The 26,360-nt window shown below is 31.2% G+C and overlaps 1 protein-coding gene across 3 annotated transcripts in view; it reads right to left on the bottom strand.

The window, feature by feature from the left end:
• The window catches only part of LOC124356712 (protein FAM13A), a 107,779-nt gene that overhangs the window by 44,569 nt on the left and 36,850 nt on the right, over window positions 1-26,360 (bottom strand). For all 3 annotated transcript variants that reach the window (XM_046807885.1, XM_046807884.1, XM_046807886.1), the window contains exons 2-6: window positions 20,063-20,301; window positions 9,038-9,136; window positions 6,868-7,027; window positions 3,538-3,750; window positions 1,780-2,038 (exon numbers count right to left, since the gene is read on the bottom strand). In XM_046807885.1, coding sequence (XP_046663841.1) covers window positions 1,780-2,038; window positions 3,538-3,750; window positions 6,868-7,027; window positions 9,038-9,100 — 695 coding nt within the window. In that variant the 5' untranslated portion in view covers window positions 9,101-9,136; window positions 20,063-20,301. The remainder of the gene's footprint in view (window positions 1-1,779; window positions 2,039-3,537; window positions 3,751-6,867; window positions 7,028-9,037; window positions 9,137-20,062; window positions 20,302-26,360) is intronic.

Here is a 26,360-nt window from a genome sequence, read left to right as displayed (position 1 = left end):
GTTATTGTATAATATTTTAATAAATTATGACTTAATTTGTATCGGTTTTTTAATATTAAAAGCTGATCAAAAATCAGGGTTTTGAGAGGGAAGTATGCATAGTATTTCATACATTTTATATTATGTTTTATTTACCGAATCAGAATATATAAGTTTTGTGAAGATTTTTAAGAATTATCATTACAGAAATCTCACTTCATTACGTTATATTTGTGTATGCATAATAACAGAAGCACTTGAATGTAACTCTAATGACAGTTTAAATTCTGAAATTACTAGACATTTTTACAGTTGGCCAATACCCTTGCTATAATTTTTGGCAGCACAGAACCTTTAAAGGTTCTTTCAATCAGGTTGTGGTGGACTGTTATTGAAATAGTTACATATGGCTTAAGTATTTATAAATTTATTTAAATTTTAAATTCATATAGGCTATTAATTACAGTCTCATAACTGGTCCAAAATATCAGTTAAACCTATGTTTAAACAAAAATTTAAAATTGTGAAGTGCTAAAGGCATTTTCCCTCCCAATATTCAATATTATTGGAGTCACAAGACAAATCAATTTATATTAGTGTTATAAATTACTACAAGTATTTTTACAAAGCTCTTGATTGTGAAATCTGTAAAAGGGAACGTTATAGGTATTTTTATATTTAATTCAGAATAAAATAACGTTTTCTGAGATTTATACACTCTCAATGAAAGCTCGAAGTAAACAAAATTGTACAGATTGTTTGTGGAGGGATCATGAAGCTAAATATAGTTGTGTGACTAGTGTTTGTTGGGTTTGCATTAGGATTGTGCCAAAGCCCTTAACAACCGTTATCTCCCCACTTCAACCATGTTTGTACAAGATAAAGCTCCAGTTTGCAGCTGATTACTGTAGTCAATGCAATCACGTTTATTTATACATGTGAAATTGTTTGACAGAGATAAGTCACTTATAACTGGACATTAATTTAGGGAGAAGGGATTAAGTAATAAACAGAATTACTGGGTACAATGATTCTTGAAATTGTTGATGATTATAAACCATGGGTAGTAAAAAGATTAACAAGTTTTGAGAATCATGACAAACAATACAATAAGTGCACTTCAAAAAGTAAACCAAGACATTGGTAATACATTTACTATAATAAATACCAACATTCTTCATATCTCAAATTGTATATCTGGCTTTAATAATATCCAGCCTAGCCTGTTGCCACATCAGGCCGTATGACAGGTTTTACTGTGTTCCAATTTCTAATAAAAAATGTAATATTACTATATTAAAAAAATAAATCCAATGTCAAAACTGTTATCTTTTACAATGTTTGGCACTTCACATCCTTATTCTTTTATACAAAAAATTTAAATGCTACCAACAAATAAGAGTGTTATTTTTAACACATAAAGTACGTGTAGGAATAAAACTGCAGCACAGCAAGAATGGGAATCAAGTAATTAACATTAGATATGCAAGTAGAAAAAAACTACATTCAAAAGAATAATGCAATAAGTGAACATTGCCATTATTCCTAAATATATAGGAATAGTAGGAGAAGTGTAAATGATTAAATGGAACAAATGTAGGAAACAGAAAGATACAAAAAATATAGTGTAAATATAATTATTTTCTTTTATTTCTTAAAGGAAATTTGACAAAACTGTGATTGATGATGTAGTCTTGTATAAAAAATATTCATTTTCTTATATATACGGTTGATAAAATTTTAATTTTAGAACTACAATGGCCACAATATGGTAACAAAATGTGACGTTGAAATACTCACTTGTCACAGTAGATGGAGGGGTAGTCGTGTATAAGGCGAGCCACAACGTGAGTGGTCTCTGGGGTGGAGATGCCATGAAACTCAGCACACAGTAACAGAGGAGCGAATGCACCAGGCAGGGCCCCGGCGGAAGCAGGCTGTCTCACACTGTACGCATGTAGTAGCGCGAGGATCCGCTGCAGAGTGGCAGCGTTACGAGCCGGAACCTCACCCAGCGTCAATCTTGCTTGACCACACCACTCTGCCTCTCCTCCGTACTCTGCAACATGTACCCTTACAGATATAGGATGTACCATTACAGATGACTGACATGTACCACAGATCCTCCTCTTGACCACACCACTCTGCCTCTCCTCCATACTCTGCAACATGTACTTACAGATATGGGACCATTACAGATGACCCTACAGATGTCTCAGATGTCTTGACCACACCACTCACCTTCTCCTCCATTACTGCAACATGTACACAGATACCATTACTCACCTTATAGATGCGCACCCTTACTCTGCAACATGTATTCTTACAGATGTCCTCTCTTGACCACACCACTCTGCCTCTCCTCCGTACTCTGCAACATGTACCCTTACAGATATGGGATGTACCATTACAGATGTCTTTTCTTGGACCACACCACTCTGCCTCTCCTTCCGTACTCTGCAACATGTACCCTTACAGATATGGGAGGCACCCTTATAGATGTCTTCTCTTGACCACACCACTCTGCCTCTCCTCCATACTCTGCAACATGTACCCTTACAGATATGGGAGGCACCCTCACAGATGTCCTCTCTTGACCACACCACTCTGCCTCTCCTCCATACTCTGCAACATGTACCCTTACAGATATGGGAGGCACCCTTACAGATGTCTTCTCTTGACGACACCACTCCGCCTCTCCTCCGTACTCTGCAGATATGGGAGGCACCCTTACAGATATGGGAGGCACCCTTATAGATGTCTTCTCTTGACCACTTACCCTGTACAGTTTCAGCTTTGTACAATGGTTTTGTGCATGCATGCTTGCATTACATATGTATTACCTGTAAACCTTGTTTATGAAAAACATGTTTTTGCATGGAGTTGAAGGCTTTTTCTCTACCATTGGGAATCTAATAATAAAAGAACTGTAATTACCTCAGAAATCATCTTTTTGAAGTATTGAAAAATTGAAAAATTGTGAAACTCAAATACAAATTTACAAAATCCTTCTTTGCAGTTTTAACACGTAACAAACCTGTTGTAATATGGTACACTCTTAATTATTGACAAGATTAGTATCATTGGAATTTTTATCTTAATATTGTTGACCTAGCCTATTTCATGTAAATGATTAAAGAGAATAGAAATTTAATTTGTATTTATATTGGTGCATATAATGTACATTTTGTTTACGTTTATTTTTTTTTAATTCTGAAGGTTATATTAATGATAAAAAGTTTTTATAAGGTAAGTTCATATTGTGTAGGCCAATGTGAGTCATGCCCAAGTACAACAGCACCTGACTTATTTCTGGGACTTCCAACATCCTTGGTACGTATTTTTGGAATAGTATTACAAAATTATAAGTCATTATAAATTATAAAATATAATTATAAAAACATTTCTTCAAAGATTGTCATTATATTAAAACAGTAAATTTAGAGTAATACCGTGTAATTTATTTATACAAGGTTAGCTGTACTTAACAACTTTGGAAATTACGCTAAATTGAAATTTGAATATACACAAATATGTATGATAATGAGAGGTACACACTGTGGAGAAGGGTGACCAGTTCAGCCGTTACTGCAGGAGTGATGAGGGGCTCAGGTAGGTCTCGTAACCACAGTTTCAGCAGAGACGCCACTGAGGCCACGTCAGAGCACGCCTCCAGATCTGCATCTCCCGTGCGGTTGAACGAAGACTTGAGCTGCTCCACCAGTGCAGGATTGCCACCTGATAACCGGAACAGACCTTCTGTCTGCAAACCTGTAAGAAACCATTATTAAAACTACTATCAAAAAATCCAAAAGATGACAACAATAAAAGAATATCTGTTATTATTCTTGGGAACAAAAAATTAATTTATAACTAAAATTTCCACCTTCTTCAGTCTATTAAAGATCGTTCCATCCTAAATGACTCATTTTCTACTTTTATTTAACCCTTTGAGTGCCAAGTATTTATTGAGTGGGTGTACTGAAAAGTGCCAGATATTTTTCTAGTGGGTGTACCTAAAAGTGCCAGCCCTTTTGAAGGCATTTTTCAAGGTTTCAGTAAAAATGCACAGTTTGATTATTTAATAAGGTATCAATCAACATACTTTCTTTAAAATTTTCTCTGAAAACTCTGCCTAATTAACATAAAATAACAAAGTTACTATAAAAATAAATTTAGGAATACAAAAAATGGCCTTACATAAAAAGATTCTAGAATTTATTTATAAATTTCATTTTTCAACCAAATTATCATTACAAAAAAAATTCATATCCTTTTCTTTATCCATATCACTGAAAAGAGTATTCAATTGTCTATAAATCTTGAAAAATTCATATCATTATCTTCAATAATGTGTACCGTAGTTGTAATTATTTATGCTGAATCGCGGTAGGAAGTAGGCTCTTTTGTTAACTAGACGCGGTGCGTGGACATTGTTTGTTGGTTAGACCGGTACATCAGCTGATCGAGATGTCTACGGTGATACGTTCCCGAGCCGGTTCCCGGAGAGAGGGGGACCAGTGTTGGAGTATTGACGACAGCGTACGGACGTCCACTAGAGAAGCAGTTCTTCCTCTAATCCTATAGTTTGGATCTAGAGTAATTCTTTTAATCGGGTGTAAATTCAAATCAAGTTATTAATTTTCTTTAGTGCGTTTTTAGTTTCCTATCAGCCTCCATAGTCTTCAAAGTAGTAAGTCCCGTACCAGCGTTTAGTTAATATCTTTTATTTTTATACTGATGTGATTAAATTTGTAAAGTTTCCCATATTACAGAGTCTGAGAATTAATTCAATTTTTTGAAGTTTTGTGAATTAAATTTTGCTCGTAAAGTTAATATCAAGTTTTGTGTTATATTGATTTTTGAGTATTTTGAGAAGAGAACTTTTTATTTTATTTTGTTAATTTAAACCATTTTTGGAGAAGTATACATTTTTAGTTTCATTTTAATTTTAATTCTTTTTGATCAGACTCTTAATTAGATTTGATCGATTGTGAGAAGTTTTGAAGAAAATCAAATCTAAAGTTTGTAAACTTTGTTAAAATTTTGGGAAAACTTTAATTCGGAATAATCAAGTATTTCCGAAAAGTTGTTTTGATTTATAAAGTATTAGCTCCAAAGTAATATAATATATGTACTATAATAACGGTACAAATGAGTGTGTTATACAACTTTTAAGTAACTAATGTCACATTGTTTCCGGTAGCCATGTCAACCAAAAATGTTTAGTATATGAGTTTCATGATATAAAGTTTGTAAAATAAACACAAAAACTATACATACACAATTAAGCTTAAAAACTCCTTTGAAAGTATATACATACACAAAAAATAAATGTCACTACTATCGTCTTCAGAAATAATTACATCGCTCACAAAACTTTCGTCAAGGTATTCTTCTTCAACAACTCTCCTTATGGTATTCTCACTTAAAGGGAACCTTGAGCGATCCATAATTGTACAAACAAGATGACAAACTATTCTCTAAACTAAAATAATAATATTTACCAACGAAATATAAACAACTTCACTTCAGAACATAACCTCAAACAACAACACAGTACAAGATAAACAACGCACTGAGAAATATGTGTCACAATCTGTTGACAGTGATGTCAGTGCCTTCTAGATTGATTTTCGTTAAAGTCATTTGATCGGAAGTGTACTACAACAATTTATTATTAAAAGAACAGTTCTTCATAAACAATTTAATATGATATTAGTTTTAAAATATACATTTCTTATTTTTAGTGATTCTTTTCCCGAACGTTCGGTAAAATCGGACGGTGGCACTCAAAGGGTTATACTTGTACACATGCATGCATGCACATACACTAATACATTTTAGATTGTTGAACATTTGTTTCATACAGATACAAATAATAGAATTGAGTTAACTGTAACTTTAAATGTACTCATGCCAAGTTTTGAGATAAGAAAATTGTACCAAACTATGCATTACTTAAAAAGATAATGTGAATAGAAAGGTACCAGTGCTGTTTTATAGACTTAAATTTGTTAGATGACCTTCAGATGTTTTTGATAAACTGTGAAATCTCATCTTATACTAATGAGTTATTGTTTACACAGGAATCAATGGGCCCAGGCAAAAAATTATTGCATTATGAATTTTGCTAATACTATCTGTTAATCTGTCTGACAATTAAAATTTTATTGAGTAGCATACCGTGTTAATATAATACAATTTAATTCAGTTTGGTACTGTTTGCAAAATAACAAGATATTATAATACCAGTTATTAACATTGCAAAAAGCATTTATTTACTTTTCTCCTAGTTAATTAAAATGTTTTTAGTTTAATCTTGATTCAATCTTGCTAGCACAGACAACAACTAAGATTTACTGGTGCTTGATTAACAAATGAATACATTTTTAAGTACATATGATTATATTTTTATATTTATGATTATTTTATATTTACGTACCAAAGATCAATCAATGTCTTAACCGATGTTAATGGCAAACAGTTAATTTAAGTACACAATTATACAAAGATCTAAGGGGATATTTCAAAATTGTAATTTCTAAATACCATTACATCTAATTTGGCTAACAAATGTTTCCTATGGTACAATGAATACAATATTTTAACACAAATATAAAAACTAGACTGAAACATGCAAGTTCTCTTTAGTAATTCTGCATTATATTCTCACCACTTTTACTCTATTATGTCTATTTATAATTTGTCATTTCTCAAATTGGAGATAGTTAATTCACTAGAGATCAGTTTTTACTTAACAGTTTTTTCAAAAATAATAGTTCAGAATTATGGCTGATTTAGTTACAATGAAAATGGGTCTGTTCCAATTGATTGTGAGTTGCTAACTTAAGTACTAAATCTTCACACAATATTTTTTTCACTTACCGTAAGTTTCAATATAAGTAGCCATTTTGTTGAGCACTTTGGGTACGTGATCCTTGTTGACAGGCAACTCGTCTATGTGTATGGCGAAGGTTTTGTTCACCACAGGTTTTCGAAGAGAGTTGGTGAACATGCGTTTTACTTTAGTCAAACGACCTTCCTCCTGCAAAAGTTTACTTCATTCCCAATTTGTTCTCTTTCTACTAACACTTCATTAGATGAAATATTAAAAGTAAACTAACAATATTTTCACATAGTGAAACTTCTTTAGTTTTACTCTTTTAAGTGACATTTTTCTGACTTTGTTTTTAGTTTTTTTATTACAGTATTTACTTTTATCAATAATTAATGGTCATCTGAACCCACTGAATGACAGGCGACTACTCTCTTCAAGATTTAAGACTCCAACACAGTTGTCCACTGCAATTTCTAAACTTTAAATACTGTTATAAAATTCTTGAATTTGAAATTCCAATAAACACCAAATTTACAACTCTGGGTGCCAATAATTTTTTATAGCTTCTCAAATGTGTTCAATCGCCTTAATTATTAGAGTTTTCAATGGGAAAAAAGCTTAGTTCTGGTAGATAGTTTAATTTTCTGAAGTTTGTTTTTCTACTACATTCTTTTATAAACTGTTTTGTTGTTAGTTTATAATCAACTTCATTTATTCATTTTAAAGTAGAAAATTAAAATTAAATTGATTTGTAGAATTTGTACTACAATGAATTTGTTTTATTTTCATACAAAAGGAATAAATATAATACATAACAAAACCATTGTAATTATAAATGTTTATTGAGAGAGTGTTAGTGTCTCTAAAAGTAACCATATTAATCTATGTATTCTTTTAACCCTCCGACTTTCCTTAGCATTTTCCTTAAATGCCAAGCCGTTGCTTCCCATTTTTGCAAACTGTTTTTCTAAAATCTGTAAAAAAATTTTTTTTACTGCAAACCTAACTGTATTTGGTATAATTTTGTTCAAAATAAATAGCAAAATACAATGATAACTATGGTAAATATTTTCATTTACATTTTTTACGATGAGTGGAATTTATTTTTGTTATTTGTTAGTGAAAAAGGAGGGGGATGTGTCTGTAATATATAATTAAGTATATACATTTCAAATTCAAAGATAGTCTAAAAGTACAAAGAAGTGTGGTTTTCATGATCAAAAACGCATACATTTGTAAAAAGTGTTTAAAAAGTAATTAATTGTTATAATCTGTAAACCTAACTTTCCTTGAGTATCATTTTATTTACAATAAACTAGTCAATACTATAATAATAAATAATTTGAGAAAACCTAAGGTTTGACTTTTTATGGTTAGTAGAAATCATCATTTTTGTAATACTTTTCTAACAAAAGGGATAATTACTTGAAAAAAACAGTTATTGTAATGTTTTTGGGCTTTTTAAAACTTTATAATAAACTAAAGGCCACAAATTTAGTCCACTTTTATACATATATATAGTAATATTTTTATATAAAACCCTTACAAAAACAAAAAAAGTGGGTGGAACTAATTTTTCTGCAAAGACGAAAACAGCAACGTCATTCTAAAATTACTTCAATGTCATAGAACAATAAAAAAACCAGTGCTGTGTTAGTGTACTCTTTACCTTTCAAGTGGTATATGAATAGCGTCGATACTTGATTGTTTACATAACAGATTAAGCGCGGTGGATACCTGTTAGGCGGAACGAAAATAAACAACAGATATCCATTGAATTGCAATCAGAGGGTTAAACTTCTAATTCGGTTCTTATAACTGTAACGGCAGTTCATAAATAATATGAAACAGTGATTTTATTAACTTTTATAGTTATTATTTAACAAATTATTATTAATATTTAATTTTATCATTCCAAACATTGCTATTTGTTATTATTGGTATACTTTATTGACACATATTTATTTCTGTTTTCATCACAAAGCTCTCGTCACAAGTACAAAAAAAAAACACATTAACAAGTTAAAAATGTATGTTTATCAGCTTTGTAATAACAACAAAGTTAAATTACTCTGTAATATTTAAATAAAAGGGAACATACATCTTCTAGTTTGTAGTAGAATTTGCTTCTAAGTAGTAGTATTGACTTGAAAATATGTTTGAAACGCTTTGATAGCAATAAATACAAAGAATAACTTTAGCTGCCACCGATGATACCTTGTCGGAAGGTCTGGGAGGTTCGACAGCGACGGAGTTGTTACAGAAAGTTGGACGCCGCATGATCTCACAGCAGCTGTCTTCACTTCCCCAGCCACACTACAACACCGTAGAACACTAATGTTACATTTCTGTTTTATACATTTACATATATATAAATATTAAGTAGACTTCTTGATATAAATGTCTTTTAATATTTCAGCATTTGCCGTTCTCAAAGAGGATTAGCAAAAAATTATAAAATAGTACATCAAACAAACAAAATGGACATAAATAAATAGAAATTTACTTACATAAATAAACCTTTTACTTATAAAATTTACTTAGAAAACTTAGAACAGGCACATCTGTTAATATTAAAATCTAAGGTACCCTTTGGTATGAATAAAAGATGATTCGATAAATTGTATTGATTATCTATTAATTTTTTTCTAAATTCTATTTATTGTTCTCTGTTTATGATATTTCTCTTAGCTGTTAATCACACGGTAAACAATTTTTGTTTATTTATTTATTTTCATTTTGTTTGTTTGCTGTACTATTATATTATTTTTTGTTAATCCTTTTTGAGAACGGCAAATGCCGAAATATTAAAGGACATTTATATCAAGAAGTCTACTTAATGTTTATAATTGAGCATTTATACAACCAAAGTGAATATATATATGTTTTGTCTTAATTTTAATTTTCTGTGTTGATGTTTATGTTTATTTTGTAGAGCCCTATTTATAATTTTTAATTTCATGAAGACGGTTTAAGCCGAAATATAAAAACTGTTTTGATATCTTCCTATTTATTTTTAAAGATTTATATATATATCTTATATATATAAAAAATCTTGAGTCACGATGTATGTTGCCAATAAACTCCAAAACGACTGAACCAATTTCAATCAAATTTCACATGTATCCGTAATTTAGTCTAACTTAGAAGATAGGATAGTTATTATCTGAATTATTCGCTTATGTCGTGAATATAAACGAATAAAATGAAGAAAAGTTTTCAAAGCGCCTGCACATTATAACCTGCAATTACAAGATAGATACGTATATTAAACAGTGAAACACTATTTGAAGGCGCTAAGTTATGATGTATAATTGTGTGTCTAAACTAAATTTTTGGTTGAACTTAAAGGTTGAGTGGTAGACCACTTTGTAATAAAATACATTATGCATGTACAATACATTTTTGACATATTTTCTTGATCGTGACATCAAGGTAAAATCTACATCGGGGTTGGAAATATAATTTACTTCAACCAGAAATGCTCATACGCGGGCAAAACTTACGAAAAGCGTGCGAAGCCGCGGGAAACAGCTAGTATATATATATATATATATAAATCAATATCTTAAAGTTTATTACTTAGCATTTATACAACCAAAGTAAATAAATATATATATATATATATATATATATATATATATATCAATCTGTTTGCAAACATCACTTGCTACATTGTAGAATGTAGAACCAACCAATCAGAAATCCATATCAGAATCTCAGTAAATAAAAGACAACTACTTTGTTAAATAACAAACAATCTAGATATAAAACAATGCATTTTCATGTTATTTATCTTAATGATATAAAGTATTCATCTTCAATTGACATTGATGTACCTAACTGTCAATTGCATTGGTCTTGTCATTAAAGTTTTAAAACATTTTTAAAAGAAAGAAATCGAAACTAAGTAAATATTTAAATAATATTTTTGTAATTATTTTTTTATAAATATATCCAAAATATTGTTATAATAACTCTCCTATATACTTGCAATCAAAACATATCTGAACCTCACCTGTATGACCATTGTGAACTGTTTTATGGCTAGTAAAACTCCCAGAGTAACAGTGAAAGTGTATTGAACGTTCCCTTTACTAAATCATTATTTAACAAAAGTCCGTAGGATCTAGTTTATATACCGGGCTACTGTAAAGTAATGATTCCAAACAAAAAACAAATACTGTAACTTTCCCAACCAATGTACCATCACAGTGGGTATTTCCAAAAGTGTGATGTTGATTTACAAATAATAACAGATTTACATAAGATGTCACAAATATGTTGCAAGTTAAAACGCAACATATGTTCTATTACACTAGTGTGGAACAAGTGAGGCTATAATCATCGTGGAAAGGCACTTTGGCCTGCTGGAAAGTTCCCAGTCATTGCTGACTAAGACTCACAATCACCGGCTGACTGACCTTCGCTTCCACAATCCCACCCATCTCATTCTTCTCTTTGGAATTGTATATTTAAACTGAAACTACATAATAGCTGTGACAATGCTTTATCAGCATTCTGTTGTGTTCAAGGTCAATTTAAAATGTTACAATGCTGACAGTCCATACGTGAGCTGATTCATCATATATAACTGAACTAGGCCAACGTTTTTATGTATGTAAATTGTAGTATAATTATTAAACCAATATAACTTTTACTAATTAATTTTCTTATCTTTGAAAATAAATTATATAGTTATTTAAGGATTTTAAATTTTATTAATTCAAAAAATTACAATATCCTGAATAACTGATTTAGACATAACAAGTCAAAGTAAAAAATTCATTTATGTTTTTCCTTTATTATCTTCATTGAAGAGTAAAAATGAACTATTTACTAAGAAAATCATTTCCGAAACTTATTAGGCCTAGTCAACACTTTAATGTCTTAATAATTTAAATATCTCTTCTATACAAATGTTAATTATTCTACATTGTCAGTACACTAATTATAAAGTACTAATTAAGGCTTCTTTATCAAGGCTTAATAAGTATAAATCTATGTTTGTAATAGCTCCGAAACAGAAATATTATAGACAGATATGCAGAGAAACTTTTCTTGGCAAAAATGCTACAAGCTCTTTAGACTTTTTAGCATTGGTTCATTTACTGCAATGGAACATTGGTGTTCAGAGGAGATTTCTGTAATACTTTAGAATAATATTTTAGCCTTCACAACGTCAATAATGAAAAGACTTTTGTGAAGAGATTTGATTAAAAACTGTTTAGTTAGAAGATAAAATTGTAAATTATTATAAAAAGAAAAAGGAAAAGTCTTCTGTCAATAAAGCATTTAATTAAATAGTATATGATTTTAATTTTTTTTTTATAGACAAATAGACAAGTTACTTTAAACATAAGTTTATCTTTTAAAAAACTAATTAGGCCCTACCAATGTCATTAAATCTGTAACCTTTGTTTTATAAACACCAATGTTTAAACCTCATTAAAATAGGTCCCTTTCTGTACCACATTCGTTTATGTGTCAGCACCGCTGTCGTAGCAACAATAATGCTGTTCATTGGATACTACTCTCGCATCAAAAAATATATAGATAACGTATTTTGAACGTTAACCACAGACTAACTAGTTGAGCAAATATTACGGAAGTTAAATTAAAATTTAGCTTGTTTATTTTGCGTCTAGACATATAACGTAAATTGTTTACTGACATTAAGTTTTCATGTCTGTACGAATGAAAAATGTTAAAGTTTTTGGCACTTTTAAATAAAACTGCAATTTTGAACATTCATAAACAGGAAAACTTTAATGTAATTTTAATCCTATTAAGACCAAATTTACAAACATACTAATTTAGAGTATGTAATTTTATAATTATATGGATAGAAGTTGTTAAATAATCATCTTAACTTTTATTCTTAATCGGGTTCGGTTATAAAAAAACTCGGCATTGGTCACGTTATTGAGTCTATAGTCATTATCTTTATTTTAAAGGCCATTTATTTTTGTAAACAAAAGTTGAAAATATAGTTTGTAACACCACTTTAATTAAACAAATTTTGTTAATTTACCGTGTCGTGCCTTCTCATTGGAACGTGTGAACCTTCAGACTTTCGTCCCGAAACATGTAGTAATAATTCTATTGTTTGTGTTTTTTGACAAACTGCATAGTGAATTCAATTAACTCTTAATAGCCTAAATTATAAAGTGAGATTACAACACCCTGTGTAATTACTGTACATACTACTGTGTCTATATGGCTACATTATGCTATTACGGGTTAATTAGGTCTGAAATAGAGACTTTTGCTTAAAATTCTAATACTCTAGTTGTTCCTTTTTGGATTTTAACAAAACTTGGGGAGTTTTAACCAATGAACAGCCTAGTGGTGCCAAGTAGACAATTCAACACGTATACTATTATCATTTACTTATATTATATTGACTCAGAGTGTAGTATTCTCACTTCATTACCTGGACTGAAAAGGACTAATTTAACCATCCTAAATTACATACTTGAAAAAATTATATACAACTTAAGTGTTAATATAAACTGTTAGTTGTGTTAATTACAATATACAAATTAATAACATATGGCAAGATAATATTTATTTTGTGTTCATTAAAAAATTTAATAATTTTATTAATTGTTTTAAACATTTTAGTACTGTTTCTCATGAAAATACTCTGATTATTATTATTAAATATGTTATTTTTGAGATATCTTTATGTTAATTTCTACATAAAATGCATCTTTGTCATTGAAAAATATTTATTTTGACATTTTTGTCACTACCATACTACTAATTACATTTGTCTCTAAAAGGAAAGTCTAAAATATCTCCAACTTAAGGTAGGCTTAACATCGCCATTACCATTGTACACACTAATGTTTGTTCACTGAGTCAGCTGCTGTGACAGTGAACAACCATCTGTTTAGTTTCCTCTTCCCCAACTGTAGTACCAATCTACAGAGTAAAATTATTCTTTTCCTATTATTGTAGAACACAGGAATAAGACTGATTAATACTGATACCTTGTGAGAAATGGCAAATAACTTGATTACATAGTGCTATCTGCAAAATGGTCTTGTCACAGTAGATCAATAGATAGGTTAAATAAATATAGTTTTGATATTTCAATTTGAGAAAACTTTTTCATGCTAATCTTATTCACAATCAAAACTGCTAGTTTTCAAAACTTAAAAAAATGTTATATATTTTATTTTGATCCATCTGTTTTTCATGCCTTATTAGATCAAAATTAACTTTCTCAAATGTTTAGTTTTTTTTAGAGAGAATTATTTCTTAATATGAATACATATATAACAAATACACTAATAATAATTCAAATGGAATTTATAAATCTTTGATGAAAGATCTTTGAAATTGATCTTTGTATGAGGGCAAAATCTAAGTGACATTCTGAAATAAAATTTCAAAGAAAGTCTAATGTGCTCACGAAACTCAAACAAAAGTTGTCACAAATATGAATATCCTTCAGATTCCTTTCCTTTTCCATTATCTGAGAAAGGTAAAGGTCAGTTCAGCACTTCCCCAGTGTTTATTATCCTCTAACTGACTAAATCATCCTCAAGGTTAATTTGACATTGTTCTTGACAAGGTATAAACTACAGTACTACCTCATACTAAGCACCTTGCTGAGACACATCAACTAACCCAAGGGTGTACAGTGGTAAATTAAAACAGTGAAGGAAGTACCTTGTCATTTATTGCAGACAACACTGTAACAGAGAACTATTTTTCTTTTAAGTTTATATTTTATGTATTTCACAAAATGTTTCAAGTTCAAGATTCCTTGTTTTCTGTGTGCAACAGAGGATTAAAAATTGTGTAACAAGTAATCTGAGACGCTTGATCATTATCTTAGATAGGTTCAAACCAAAAAAGAGGTAAACAATACCACTTTTTATCGTGACAGGCGATCTCAACTTAAACCATCCATGAAGTTCTACTTCAACACTTTTTGCATAAACAGATTGTTCATTTCACTAGAAACTATAATCAGCTAGTACTTTCAATACCCCATATTGTTGAAGTAGACATTTCATTAAACTCACTTAAAATAATTTTTTTTATTTTAAATTAAATTTATGGTTTTATTAAAAATGTATTTACAAAATAATTACAGGTAATAAAAATGTTTATATCAGATAAAATAAACAACAGATTTATAATCTGTGTACAATAATTCTACTTTATGCAATGTAATTTTCTTAATTTTTTGAACTAATTGCCTTATGAACATTCTAAAATGAGTACTTTTTACTGCACAAACATTGTACATAAAATAAATAATGGGTTAAATGTTAGTGATGTCAATCTATTTAATTGAAAAATATTATTCAACACATTTTACTATTTTATACAGCATTGGTGATAGATTGAAACATCAATGACTTGAAAATAGATGAATACGGACATACAGATGCAAAACAAAATAAAATAGACCATAATGTTACATGAACGTTTTGGTTTATTTTCACCTATTCGAAAATATACTAAAATATTTTCCCACATTTTTTCGAACATCCTGTAATTTTTTATACTCTAGTGGTTTACAATGTGTACAGAATGTGAACAAAGCTGTTTACTGACCGAAACAAACATCTATTAATATATAGAGATATTTTTATAAAGTGCAGAGGTTGAGTACTTCGCCTCCCAACACCCCCTCATCAGCAAGACAATGGACTGTCATAAAAAAGTAGGTCAAACCTCTCTTGTCGGTAAGCTCTTAAACTACTTAAACCTGCTCGCTCTAGTAACACCCCACATATTCTTATACTGAAGTCTTCAGAAACATATTTCAACCACGGTTAGATACATAACTTTCATTATAAAATTGGGGCTTTCATATTTTAAAAACAGTCTTTTACTTCCTCAGTGCAAAAAATGTAAATACAACAATCAGTTCACATCTATCAGTTTATACTTACTCTATGTTGTACTACATCATCGGTTCCTAACTCATGAACCATCCTAACCTATCCTGATCTTCCACTCACATTTTGAAACACGTGAGTCAATTTTAATTTCAATGCCAAGCATCTATCTTCAAAATATACAAGTATCTTATTTTACTTTCATACAAGGGTAAAAAGTTCCAACATTTATAAATATTTCAAAAAAATTATACCTTTAAACAATTTTATCGTAGAATCATAAAAATAAAATATATTGTACGTATAATAATAAAATGACCTATTGTACGTATAATAATAAAATGACCTACCTGATATACTAGTGTTAACTGATATTAATAATTACGAGAGAAGTTACATTAGCAAATTATAAGATATAAGAAAGTTGGTTCGCCTGAGGCAAAGAGAAAACTGCTAAACAGGATACAGAAAAAATAGAATATTAGTGCTAATCAGAGACAACATGCAGACGGACGGTTCTGAAGAATGAGTGACAACTTGGAACACCACAGCTAAACAGCAAGTTTCATGACCACCTCATTCTTGGTACATAAATTCCTAGACATGGTTCACTCTTTTGTGCTGAGTAGATAACACACTTCAAGATTGTTTATTGTTCCTAGATAACAGTTTCCAAGTAAAGGATAATAGATAATAGTGATTCCATAGACCAGTAAATAATGTGTATATATCTGAGATTTACTTAAATACACATTGACTAGTCATAACAAACACAATACCGGGAATTAATAACAGGCTTTATTTGTGAAACAAATTCACAACACTTTATCTTGATTTTGTGTAAGGGGAGGCTTAAAAATGTCTGTAAAAGCTATTTAGAATATGTTCAGTTTTTTAAAAGAAATCGCTCTACTTATTAACATATAATAAAAATTTAGATTGAAAACCAAATAAAAACATGCTGTATTTTGTATGCTGTCAATGTTTAAACATTTTATTACATTGAATCCTCATAAAAAGGTATTTACTGAATGTGTGTTTACAATACCTTAGAGGTAATAAATGTATTGATTACATTAAAAATAATATTCTATTAATTCTTGGTTTGAAGTTAGTTTTTTGACAATGGAAGGATTGTGAAGAAAACAGAATTTTTCATTAGTGTAACTGACTTTATTGTATCACATGTAATGGCTATAAATAAAATTACGGATTAGTAGATATTTTTTTGTAGTAGTGATTTTTTGTTTTAACAGATTTTTTCCTTTACTTGAGCAAGCATGAGTACCGTCGTAGTTGGTTAAGAGGGGGTGAATTGTAATAATTGGTTCTTACTTGAAAAATTAAAATTAAAAAATTTCAGAATTTGATGAAAATATGTACTTTTTGGGTGAACCATTATATAAAAAATACAGTGTAGTGTTTTTCAAACCTAATTTTAAAATATTTATTAAAATTATTAGAGTCTAAATAAAAATGTAATTTTATACAAGTTCTAACAAACTATTTTTGTTTTGTTTTTTTAATTATTTTAGCAAAAGAAGGACAAAGCTTGATAATTAAAAAAAACTAAGTTATAATTTAATTAATTTTGAGATCGCATTTAGCAGAAGTGTTATGATCAAAATAATTCTTGTAAACTTAATCTTGTTGAAGTAGCGATTTTAAAAATTAAATTTTTACAATCCTGAACATAAAAATAACATTTTGTTTCACAATACATTGTGAAAACATACACATACCGATTCCTTTCATTATAGACACCCAAATCATAGTAAACTTATTTTTGTGCAGTATATATGTAAGAAAAAGAAAGAAAATTAAGACAGACTGACAGCAAAATATAATAAACGTTGAAAGGCCAAACCTACTTTGTCATCATGCTAAACACGAGATCAATTACTGGAAGATTGCTGGGCCGATGCCAACAGAGTTTAAATTAAAAGCGTACAACACAATAGCAATCGATTCATTGACTGCCAGCTGATAGTCATCTAAGGCAGACTTGTTCCAGTGGTAAACAGCTCTGGCACTGGGCCATTTAACACCAACCTCCACACAATTGGCTCTCAGTGTATAACTCTCAGTACTGATCATGTCTATGTTATCAACATACAGCTGATACAACTCTCAAATGAATCATCTAAGGCACACTTGTTTCAGTGGTAAACAGCTCTGGCACTGGGCCATTTAACACCGACCTCCACACAATTGGCTCTCAGTGTATAACTCTCAGTACTGATCATGTCTATGTTATCAACATACAGATGATACAACTCTCAAATGAATCATCTAAGGCACACTTGTTTCAGTGGTAAACAGCTCTGGCACTGGGCCATTTAACACTAACCTCCACACAATTGGCTCTCAGTGTATAACTCTCAGTACTGATCATGTCTATGTTATCAACGTACAGCTGATACAACTCTCAAATGAGTCATCTAAGGCACACTTGTTTCAGTGGTAAACAGCTTTGGCACTGGGCCATTCAACACCAACCTCCACACAATTGGCTCTCAGTGTATAACTCTCAGTACTGATCATGTCTATGTTATCAACGTACAGCTGATACAACTCTCAAATGAATCATCTAAGGCACACTTGTTTCAGTGGTAAACAGCTCTGGCACTGGGCCATTTAACACCAACCTCCACACAATTGGCTCTCAGTGTATAACTCTCAGTACTGATCATGTCTATGTTATCAACGTACAGCTGATACAACTCTCAAATGAATCATCTAAGGCACACTTGTTTCAGTGGTAAACAGCTCTGGCACTGGGCCATTTAACACTAACCTCCACACAATTGGCTCTCAGTGTATAACTCTCAGTACTGATCATGTCTATGTTATCAACGTACAGCTGATACAACTCTCAAATGAGTCATCTAAGGCACACTTGTTTCAGTGGTAAACAGCTTTGGCACTGGGCCATTCAACACCAACCTCCACACAATTGGCTCTCAGTGTATAACTCTCAGTACTGATCATGTCTATGTTATCAACGTACAGCTGATACAACTCTCAAATGAATCATCTAAGGCACACTTGTTTCAGTGGTAAACAGCTCTGGCACTGGGCCATTTAACACCAACCTCCACACAATTGGCTCTCAGTGTATAACTCTCAGTACTGATCATGTCTATGTTATCAACATACAGCTGATACAACTCTCAAATGAATCATCTAAGGCACACTTGTTTCAGTGGTAAAAAGCTCTGGCACTGGGCCATTTAACACCGACCTCCACACAATTGGCTCTCAGTGTATAACTCTCAGTACTGATCATTTCTGTTGTCGGCCCTTACAGCTGACACAGCTCTCAAATGAATTAATGAAAACCTTAACCTTGAACTGACATACTCATACATGTACCAATATGTATCACATTTTGGTAAGATTACATCTGATGAATCTTTAAGTAAAGGTGTCAAAACTTATAAAGATGCTATTGCCTTTAACTCCACAAACCACAGCCATTTCAACAACTGATCATTTGGAAAGGTGCATCTTGAAGAGGATTCTACAATTAAAACAAACACCAATACTTTTCAACCAGTATTTTCAAAAATATTAATAGCTGTTAATTTGCATTAAAATATTACTATTGTATTTTGCTAATATGGGATTGTCACCTCAGGTATGTTTTTTATAAATGTATACAACTATTATTTTGTTTGTGTACATTTATTTTTATGAGTCAGTTGTTTAAGTCACTGGTTTGCCCTTGAATCTGTATGTGTATGGAGTATTAAAATGTAAACTAAATCGCAAATTGACTTAATTATTGAAATAAAATTTTTTTCTGTACATAGCAATTGTCAGATTAACACTTGTTACAATTCTTCATCATGATTTACTTCCTTTAAACCAAACTGTTTTTATTCAAGTACATAAATTGCAAATCTTGACTTAATTATTGAAATCAATTTTTTTCTGTACATTGCAATTGTCAGATAAAACCTTGTTACTACACTTCATCATGGTTTACTTCCTTTTAACCAAACTGTTTTTATTCAAGAACATTAATTTTAATAATAGAATTAATGCAAAGAATCACTTAATTACAATGTATAAGACTTAATCATTTTAGAATACCAACAAAGAGAAAATAAAGCCTGTAAGAAATTAATTTGACTGTGACTGTAGAACCACAGATAATGATATTTACGACTTCAGTATAACAGCTTTCGTGACGAGACAAAGTCAAGCTCTATAACATAACTCAGATTTTTACTTTAAACGTTCAGAAACAGAACGTGTTGCTCCTCCTACATGGAAAGTAGTGGTGGCCAATACTAGCTGCCTCTTTACTAGTCGTACTATCTTATATACTACTGATAATGTTACTGAAAACGTCATGAGAACTACTCACAATACAGCCCTTCGCGACGTTCCACAGTTTGGCAAGAGAGATCAGTCGTAATCGTGTACGTGAGGGTAAGGGTTAGGTGAGTGCGAGGTTCAGACAGAGGGTGCTAGAGGGTTCATGTCTCTGTCACGGCACATGTTGACCGACTATGGTTGTTTCAAGAAGTGGGTGGAGACCAGACGGTACGTTAGCATGGAACCGGGCCGAGGCGCAAGATTACCGCTTCACCCTCGGTGACAGCCCTGCAACAAGTAAACATTCTTACTTAAAACAATATTTTAACAAAAACATATACAGTAACGTTAAATATTTACAGAGTTTCATCATTTCTGTACAAAAATTCATCGATTGAGTGAAAAGATTTGTCATTGAACCAGTCTTTCAGCTTCTTCTTTAGAGTTGTTGGTAAGCAACTGAAAAACTTTAACCCGGAACAGGACGGCTTTCTCTGGAAGAGTGATAGACAATGTGTAGGTAGGGTACACTGTTGGGAGCGCCTTGTATTATGTTGATGGATGTGGATAAATCTCTGTAGATTCTCTTGTACAGAACATAATTACTTCAATTATATAGATGGAGGGTACTGTGAGTATTCCCCACTCCCTGAATGCATCCTTGCATGACTCTCTTGGCTTCAGCCCAGCTAGTATCTTTACAGCACGCTTTTGTGACTAAAACTATCTGGAGATTCTCTCCTGTTGTGCTTCCCCCAACCAAAATTCCATATCTTACACGAACTTTCAAAAAGTGCATAGTATGGGACTTTAACTGCCTCTACAGTGGAAACTGTTCTAATTCTTCGAATTGCATACAAAGCCGAGCCCAGTTGCTACATAAGAACTCCACGTGCGTAGTCCATGACAAGCATTCATCTACAATTACACCCAGATGTTTTGTTGTACAGAATTGTTGTAAGTTTGGCTGTGGTGATAGCTTGTCTTTCTTTATTCCCAGTATAAGTTTTTTGGTCTTGGTTTCGTTGAAAACAAGTCATTAAATAAAACGTAATAAATCCATTATGTTCTGAATCATTATCGCACCTTCTATTATTCATGGATTGATGAGTGTATGGAACTAGTATGTAGCTATACCAGTATAGAACTGGTTTGTGAAATTTAAAATAATAATTTTTAAGCCATATGACTGTTTTGTTAGTTTCATAAACTAAAAAGTTGTAGCATATTTAACTGTAGATATTTAACACAAATAACTGAGAAACCGAATCATTAAATCAGTTGCCTTCCAGGTTTTTAATTTTATTTCTGTATAAAATTCACAATATATTGAATATTTAAAATATGAAGCATTTCATACATTTATTTATATGAGAAAAGTAATAGCTCAGAGGACACTTATTAACATTGAATTGTGATGACTAAAACCACAGAAACAACTTTGCTGAAGATCGCAAACTGGTTTATAAAATGACTTGGTGACCAAGGTCACATGTTGCAAAGCTTAACCGGATCTGGACGGTTACCTGGCAAACTACAGTGCACTGTCACACTTTATCCCAATTTGCTTTTACAGTAATAACGCTCCATATATCTCAATATATGATTGACATAATTATTCCATATATAATATTATCTTCGATGACATCAGGTAATAGAATAGAATAGAACATATTTAACGTGTTGACATTATATATTACATTGTATTGCAATAATTAATAATTATACCACTTTTTTACAGTATTTGTCTTACAAAATAAATCCATTCTCTCAACTCTCTATATAATTGCACACATACAAATATTTGTGGGGTCAACCCTCAGGATTATAACACTGTCGCAAATATCAATCCTGACTGTGCTCCAGGAACTCGCCAAATGAAGAAAACGGACGAGGCACCAAATAGTATTTTAATTAGACTTTGAATTGTTTTGGATCGGTTTCTAGATTTAGTGTTTCCGAGAGAATGTTAATGAGTTTGATTCCAGCCTGAGAAGGGAGGAATTCAAATGCTTCCATTCTATGATGTCGGGCTCGAAAGCGCTCCCGAGCTCTTGTCTCGTATCTATGTATATCACTGACCCATCTCAATATATACACTTAAATCGACAGTAAAATGAAGTCATGCCTTTTTCAACTTAAGGCTAAATTTGCAATAAAAACTTGTTTAACCATAATAAGGACATTTGACATATTTATTTCAAACTAATATTCATTAATACATTTCAACCAGTAAAGACTCATGAGCACCAGAGCACTAAAGAAAATATAAATACAAGTTATGGTATTTTTAGAAAAACCAACTACCACCAAAACAAACACGAACAAGGTTGGTGTTTTGTTTTTTGCACATAAGGACCACTTGGAAAAATAAATATACTAAGAATGTGAGTTTGAATTTATAGAGTTAACCTCAGCCTCAGAATAGTTGCCTAAACAATATACATTCCACATAATATGTCCTTATTGTCCAAGGCAAGCTTAAGGTCATGCATGTTCTGGCCTTGTATCAAACTATCTAATTAATTTATACATATCAAACATCTGGTTCTGATGACTGTGTACTTGATTGTTAGTAGTGATTTTAAGTTCGTTATAATTTATGTTGATCTGGGACGTATTGGTGAAAGCATGTATTATAAGGTCAGTTTACCATAAATTAATTGTTAATAATACAAGTCTTTCATTACTAAAGAAGGTCAAAACTCTAAGTCCATAAACTTTTCTATGAAATAAATATTTATTGGTCCTGAATTACAGTTCAGACAGATCTGAAAATTAAGAGTTTAAAAAAAGAAGATTACCACACTAATCAGTCTAACTCAATACACTAGTCTTGATAATTTCATTCACAATTTTGAATGACTACGTGTTATTAATAAAACACATTTAAATACTGAAGTATGCTAATCAGTTATTACAATACTAAGGGGAAATAAGTTATATGTATTAAAATATCTTAAAATCAAGTATGTAATAAATTTTCAGTTGATGTTTTGATTTTTCCAATGCTGCTAAGAGTATGGAGTATTAATCACAATATCCAACATTTAATTAAACAACTTCTCACATCATTACATTAAATCTATGTGTGTTCAGGAATTTCAAATTACACTTAATTTGAGAAATGTAGCAATGAATTCAAGGCAAACAATTAAAAATTATTCTTACAGTTTGTTATTTTATCTGAAAAAAAACACACACACACAAATGATTCACAGGTGTGAGAAAAAATTCAATATATAAGAGAAGTTAACAATATCCATAAAATTGTATATATTTATTTTCTTGGTAAAGGAGGCGTAAAAATATGCATAACTGCATGATTTTTGACCTTACCCAAGTAAACACATGTAGGGCTCTTTGACATATGTTTTTCCAGAACCCCGTCAAAACATATCCCCTTGTCTTGGATAAATCTGGAGATAGTGTTTCCAATACTTCTTTCTACAAGTTCCAAATGAATAGTATGCTGAGTGAAAGATCAATGGCAAGAAAGATATGAGTTTTACAGTAAATCCTAAGTAGCGTACCATGTCAAAGCATATTGTTACTACTAACCTATAATATTTAATAAAAATTACATTACTCTATAAAAGTATTAATAATTAATTAGGCCTAGTTCAGACTAAAGAAAAACAACACAACCGTCACATTAATTTTCTAATGTTTGTTTATAAAACTAAGTCTCTTTTAGTAACAAAATTACAAATAATAAATTATTCAACTTAAAAAAATATTATATAAATAATTATGTAATATAATATTTCTTTTAAATTGTTGGAAGCAGGAAAATATATTGAACAAGTTGTGGGAAGTAAGTGATTGCCTTACTACATAATCCCATTCCAATTCCCAGTTTAACTCTGGAGGCTCAAAGACAAAGCCTAGAGTATAAAATATTATCTTTTTAAAACTTAAGAGTTTGTGTCACTAACCCACAACTCGCAAATCTGACTTTTTGCCTACCTTGAACTCTTAAGTACCAATGAGTCCTCGACTAGCTATGTCCATGACAATTAAGTCCTGAAAGGCCAAGTTATTAGTTAAACTTTAAATAGCATGAGTTAATATATAATATTTTTTATTTTAGTTTCCTTAAAAAATAAATATTCAGCTTTATAGAACCCCTGATCTTGTTCATTTAAACAACAACGTATTAAAGATGGAAACTCTTATGGGCAGTGATAAAATTTCCCCTTATTTGGTACTTGTAAATAAGTATAGAAAGTCATACCAATGTTATAACCAAAACATTTCCTTGGCATAATTTTTTTGGAGAATATTTTGTACAGCTGCAAATAAGTGGTTTATTCATATCTTCCGTTTCAGAAGTAATAAAATTTAGCCACCGGTGGAAAACATTCATTGTCCCATCAGGGATTACTAATAATAATAATAATCTTTAATTGACATTTGAATTATTACAAATCACTGACAAAGTCAGAGATTACTGACATGTTGACAGCACACAGCCAGGTCATACAATATCTCAATTACTACTTACAACTAAGAGAAGCAACTGAAAAAATTTGGAAATAATTTGAGACAAAAAATGAATACTAAAAAATCTGTTTCAAAAGTTACTTCTGTAAGGATTCATAACACAATATTAGGCTATATTATACTGTGTTTAAAAGAAATTTCCAAATAACGACACAAAAATAAATCCAAAATATAAAGCTAAAGGAAATAAATTTCTATGTCAAAGCAATTACAAAGGTAGGGCAACTATAATACAAAAAAGAACCAAAGTCATAAATGACAAATGCAAAATCTGAAAAGTGATTTGACATTGACAAGACCCGGAAACGGACGTGACAATGGCAGTGAAATACACTAATTGTCAAGCGAGAGACATGGTCAAGTAAACAATCAGGTGATTTGTTGGTTATGGATGGAGGAGTACACGTACTACAACATGCAGCTGGCGGAGGCTAGGTTAGGTACGTGTACGGTCATTTTCTTTACGCAAATCTCACAGTAATTTGTTCATTCAAACATCCACGGATATCATATTATTAATTTCGACCAGAGACGTTTTAAATAATAACACCAAGGGCTAGTTTCTATGGCTACTATCGTGTAACAAGTAAATTGCGAGAAATCAAAGTTTGGTACAATGCAATTATCATTCTATTCAATAATCCGGCGTTATATTCAAACTGTATCCATTTTACACTGATTGTGAGCCATCAGGTAATGATCGATAAGAAAAGATCCGAACGGGATCTATTTTACATTGATTGTAAGTCATCAGATAATGATCGATGAGAAAAGTTCCGCACGGTATCTATTTTTACATTGATTGTGAGCCATCAGGTAATGATCGATAAGAAAAGATCCGAACGGGATCCATTATACATTGATTGTAAGCCATCAGGTAATGATCGATAAGAAAAAGATCCGAACGGGATCCATTTTACATTGATTGTAAGTCATCAGGTAATGATCGATAAGAAAAGATCCGAACGGGATCCATTTTACATTGATTGTAAGTCATCAGGTAATGATCGATAAGAAAAGATCAGAACGGGATCCATTTTACATTGATTGCAAGTCATTAGGTAATGATCGATAAGAAAAGATCCGAACGGGATATATTTTACATTGATTGTGAGCCATTAGGTAATGATCGATAAGATAAGATCCGAACGGGATCCATTATACATTGGTTGTGAGCCATCAGGTAATGACCGATAAGAAAAGATCCGAACGGGATCTATTTTACATTAATTAAGTCATCAGGTAATGATCGATAAGAAAAGATCCGAACGGGATCTATTTTACATTGATTGTGAGCCATCAGATAATGATCGATAAGAAAAGATCCGAACGGAATCTATTTTACATTGATTGTGAGCCATCAGGTAATGATAAGATCCGAACTTGATGAAACAAAAATATACTTAAAAGCTTAAGATGTAAATGAAGCATTTTAAGAAATTAACATGGCTACTAATGAAAAACGTTTTACTGACAATATACTGTTACCAGAACTTCTGGAAATAATAACATATTCTACAAAGCTAGTAATAGGAGGATGATACAGCCACAGTGTTAACTAATTACGTAATTGTCTTCAAGAAAACACGCGCTGGACAATAAAACAAACGGAAGACTAACTCACATTATAGGGGTGAATTAAACTTACTTATGTAACAGAAATCAATTTCGCCACTTAACCCATCCAAGACGAAAATTCTATTCTATTCTAGGCCTATCAAGCTTTGCCTTTTCGAAATGAAAGTTAGTAATACATTAATTACTATATAACTTTTGTATACAGTATTTTGTGTCAAAACACATGCTTAGTGCAATTGTATCATAACATTAATATTTGATGT

Source organism: Homalodisca vitripennis, chromosome 3 (assembly GCF_021130785.1).
Source record: "Homalodisca vitripennis isolate AUS2020 chromosome 3, UT_GWSS_2.1, whole genome shotgun sequence".
Lineage (NCBI taxonomy): Eukaryota > Metazoa > Arthropoda > Insecta > Hemiptera > Cicadellidae > Homalodisca > Homalodisca vitripennis.
This window is presented reverse-complemented; position numbering and strand designations above follow the sequence as displayed.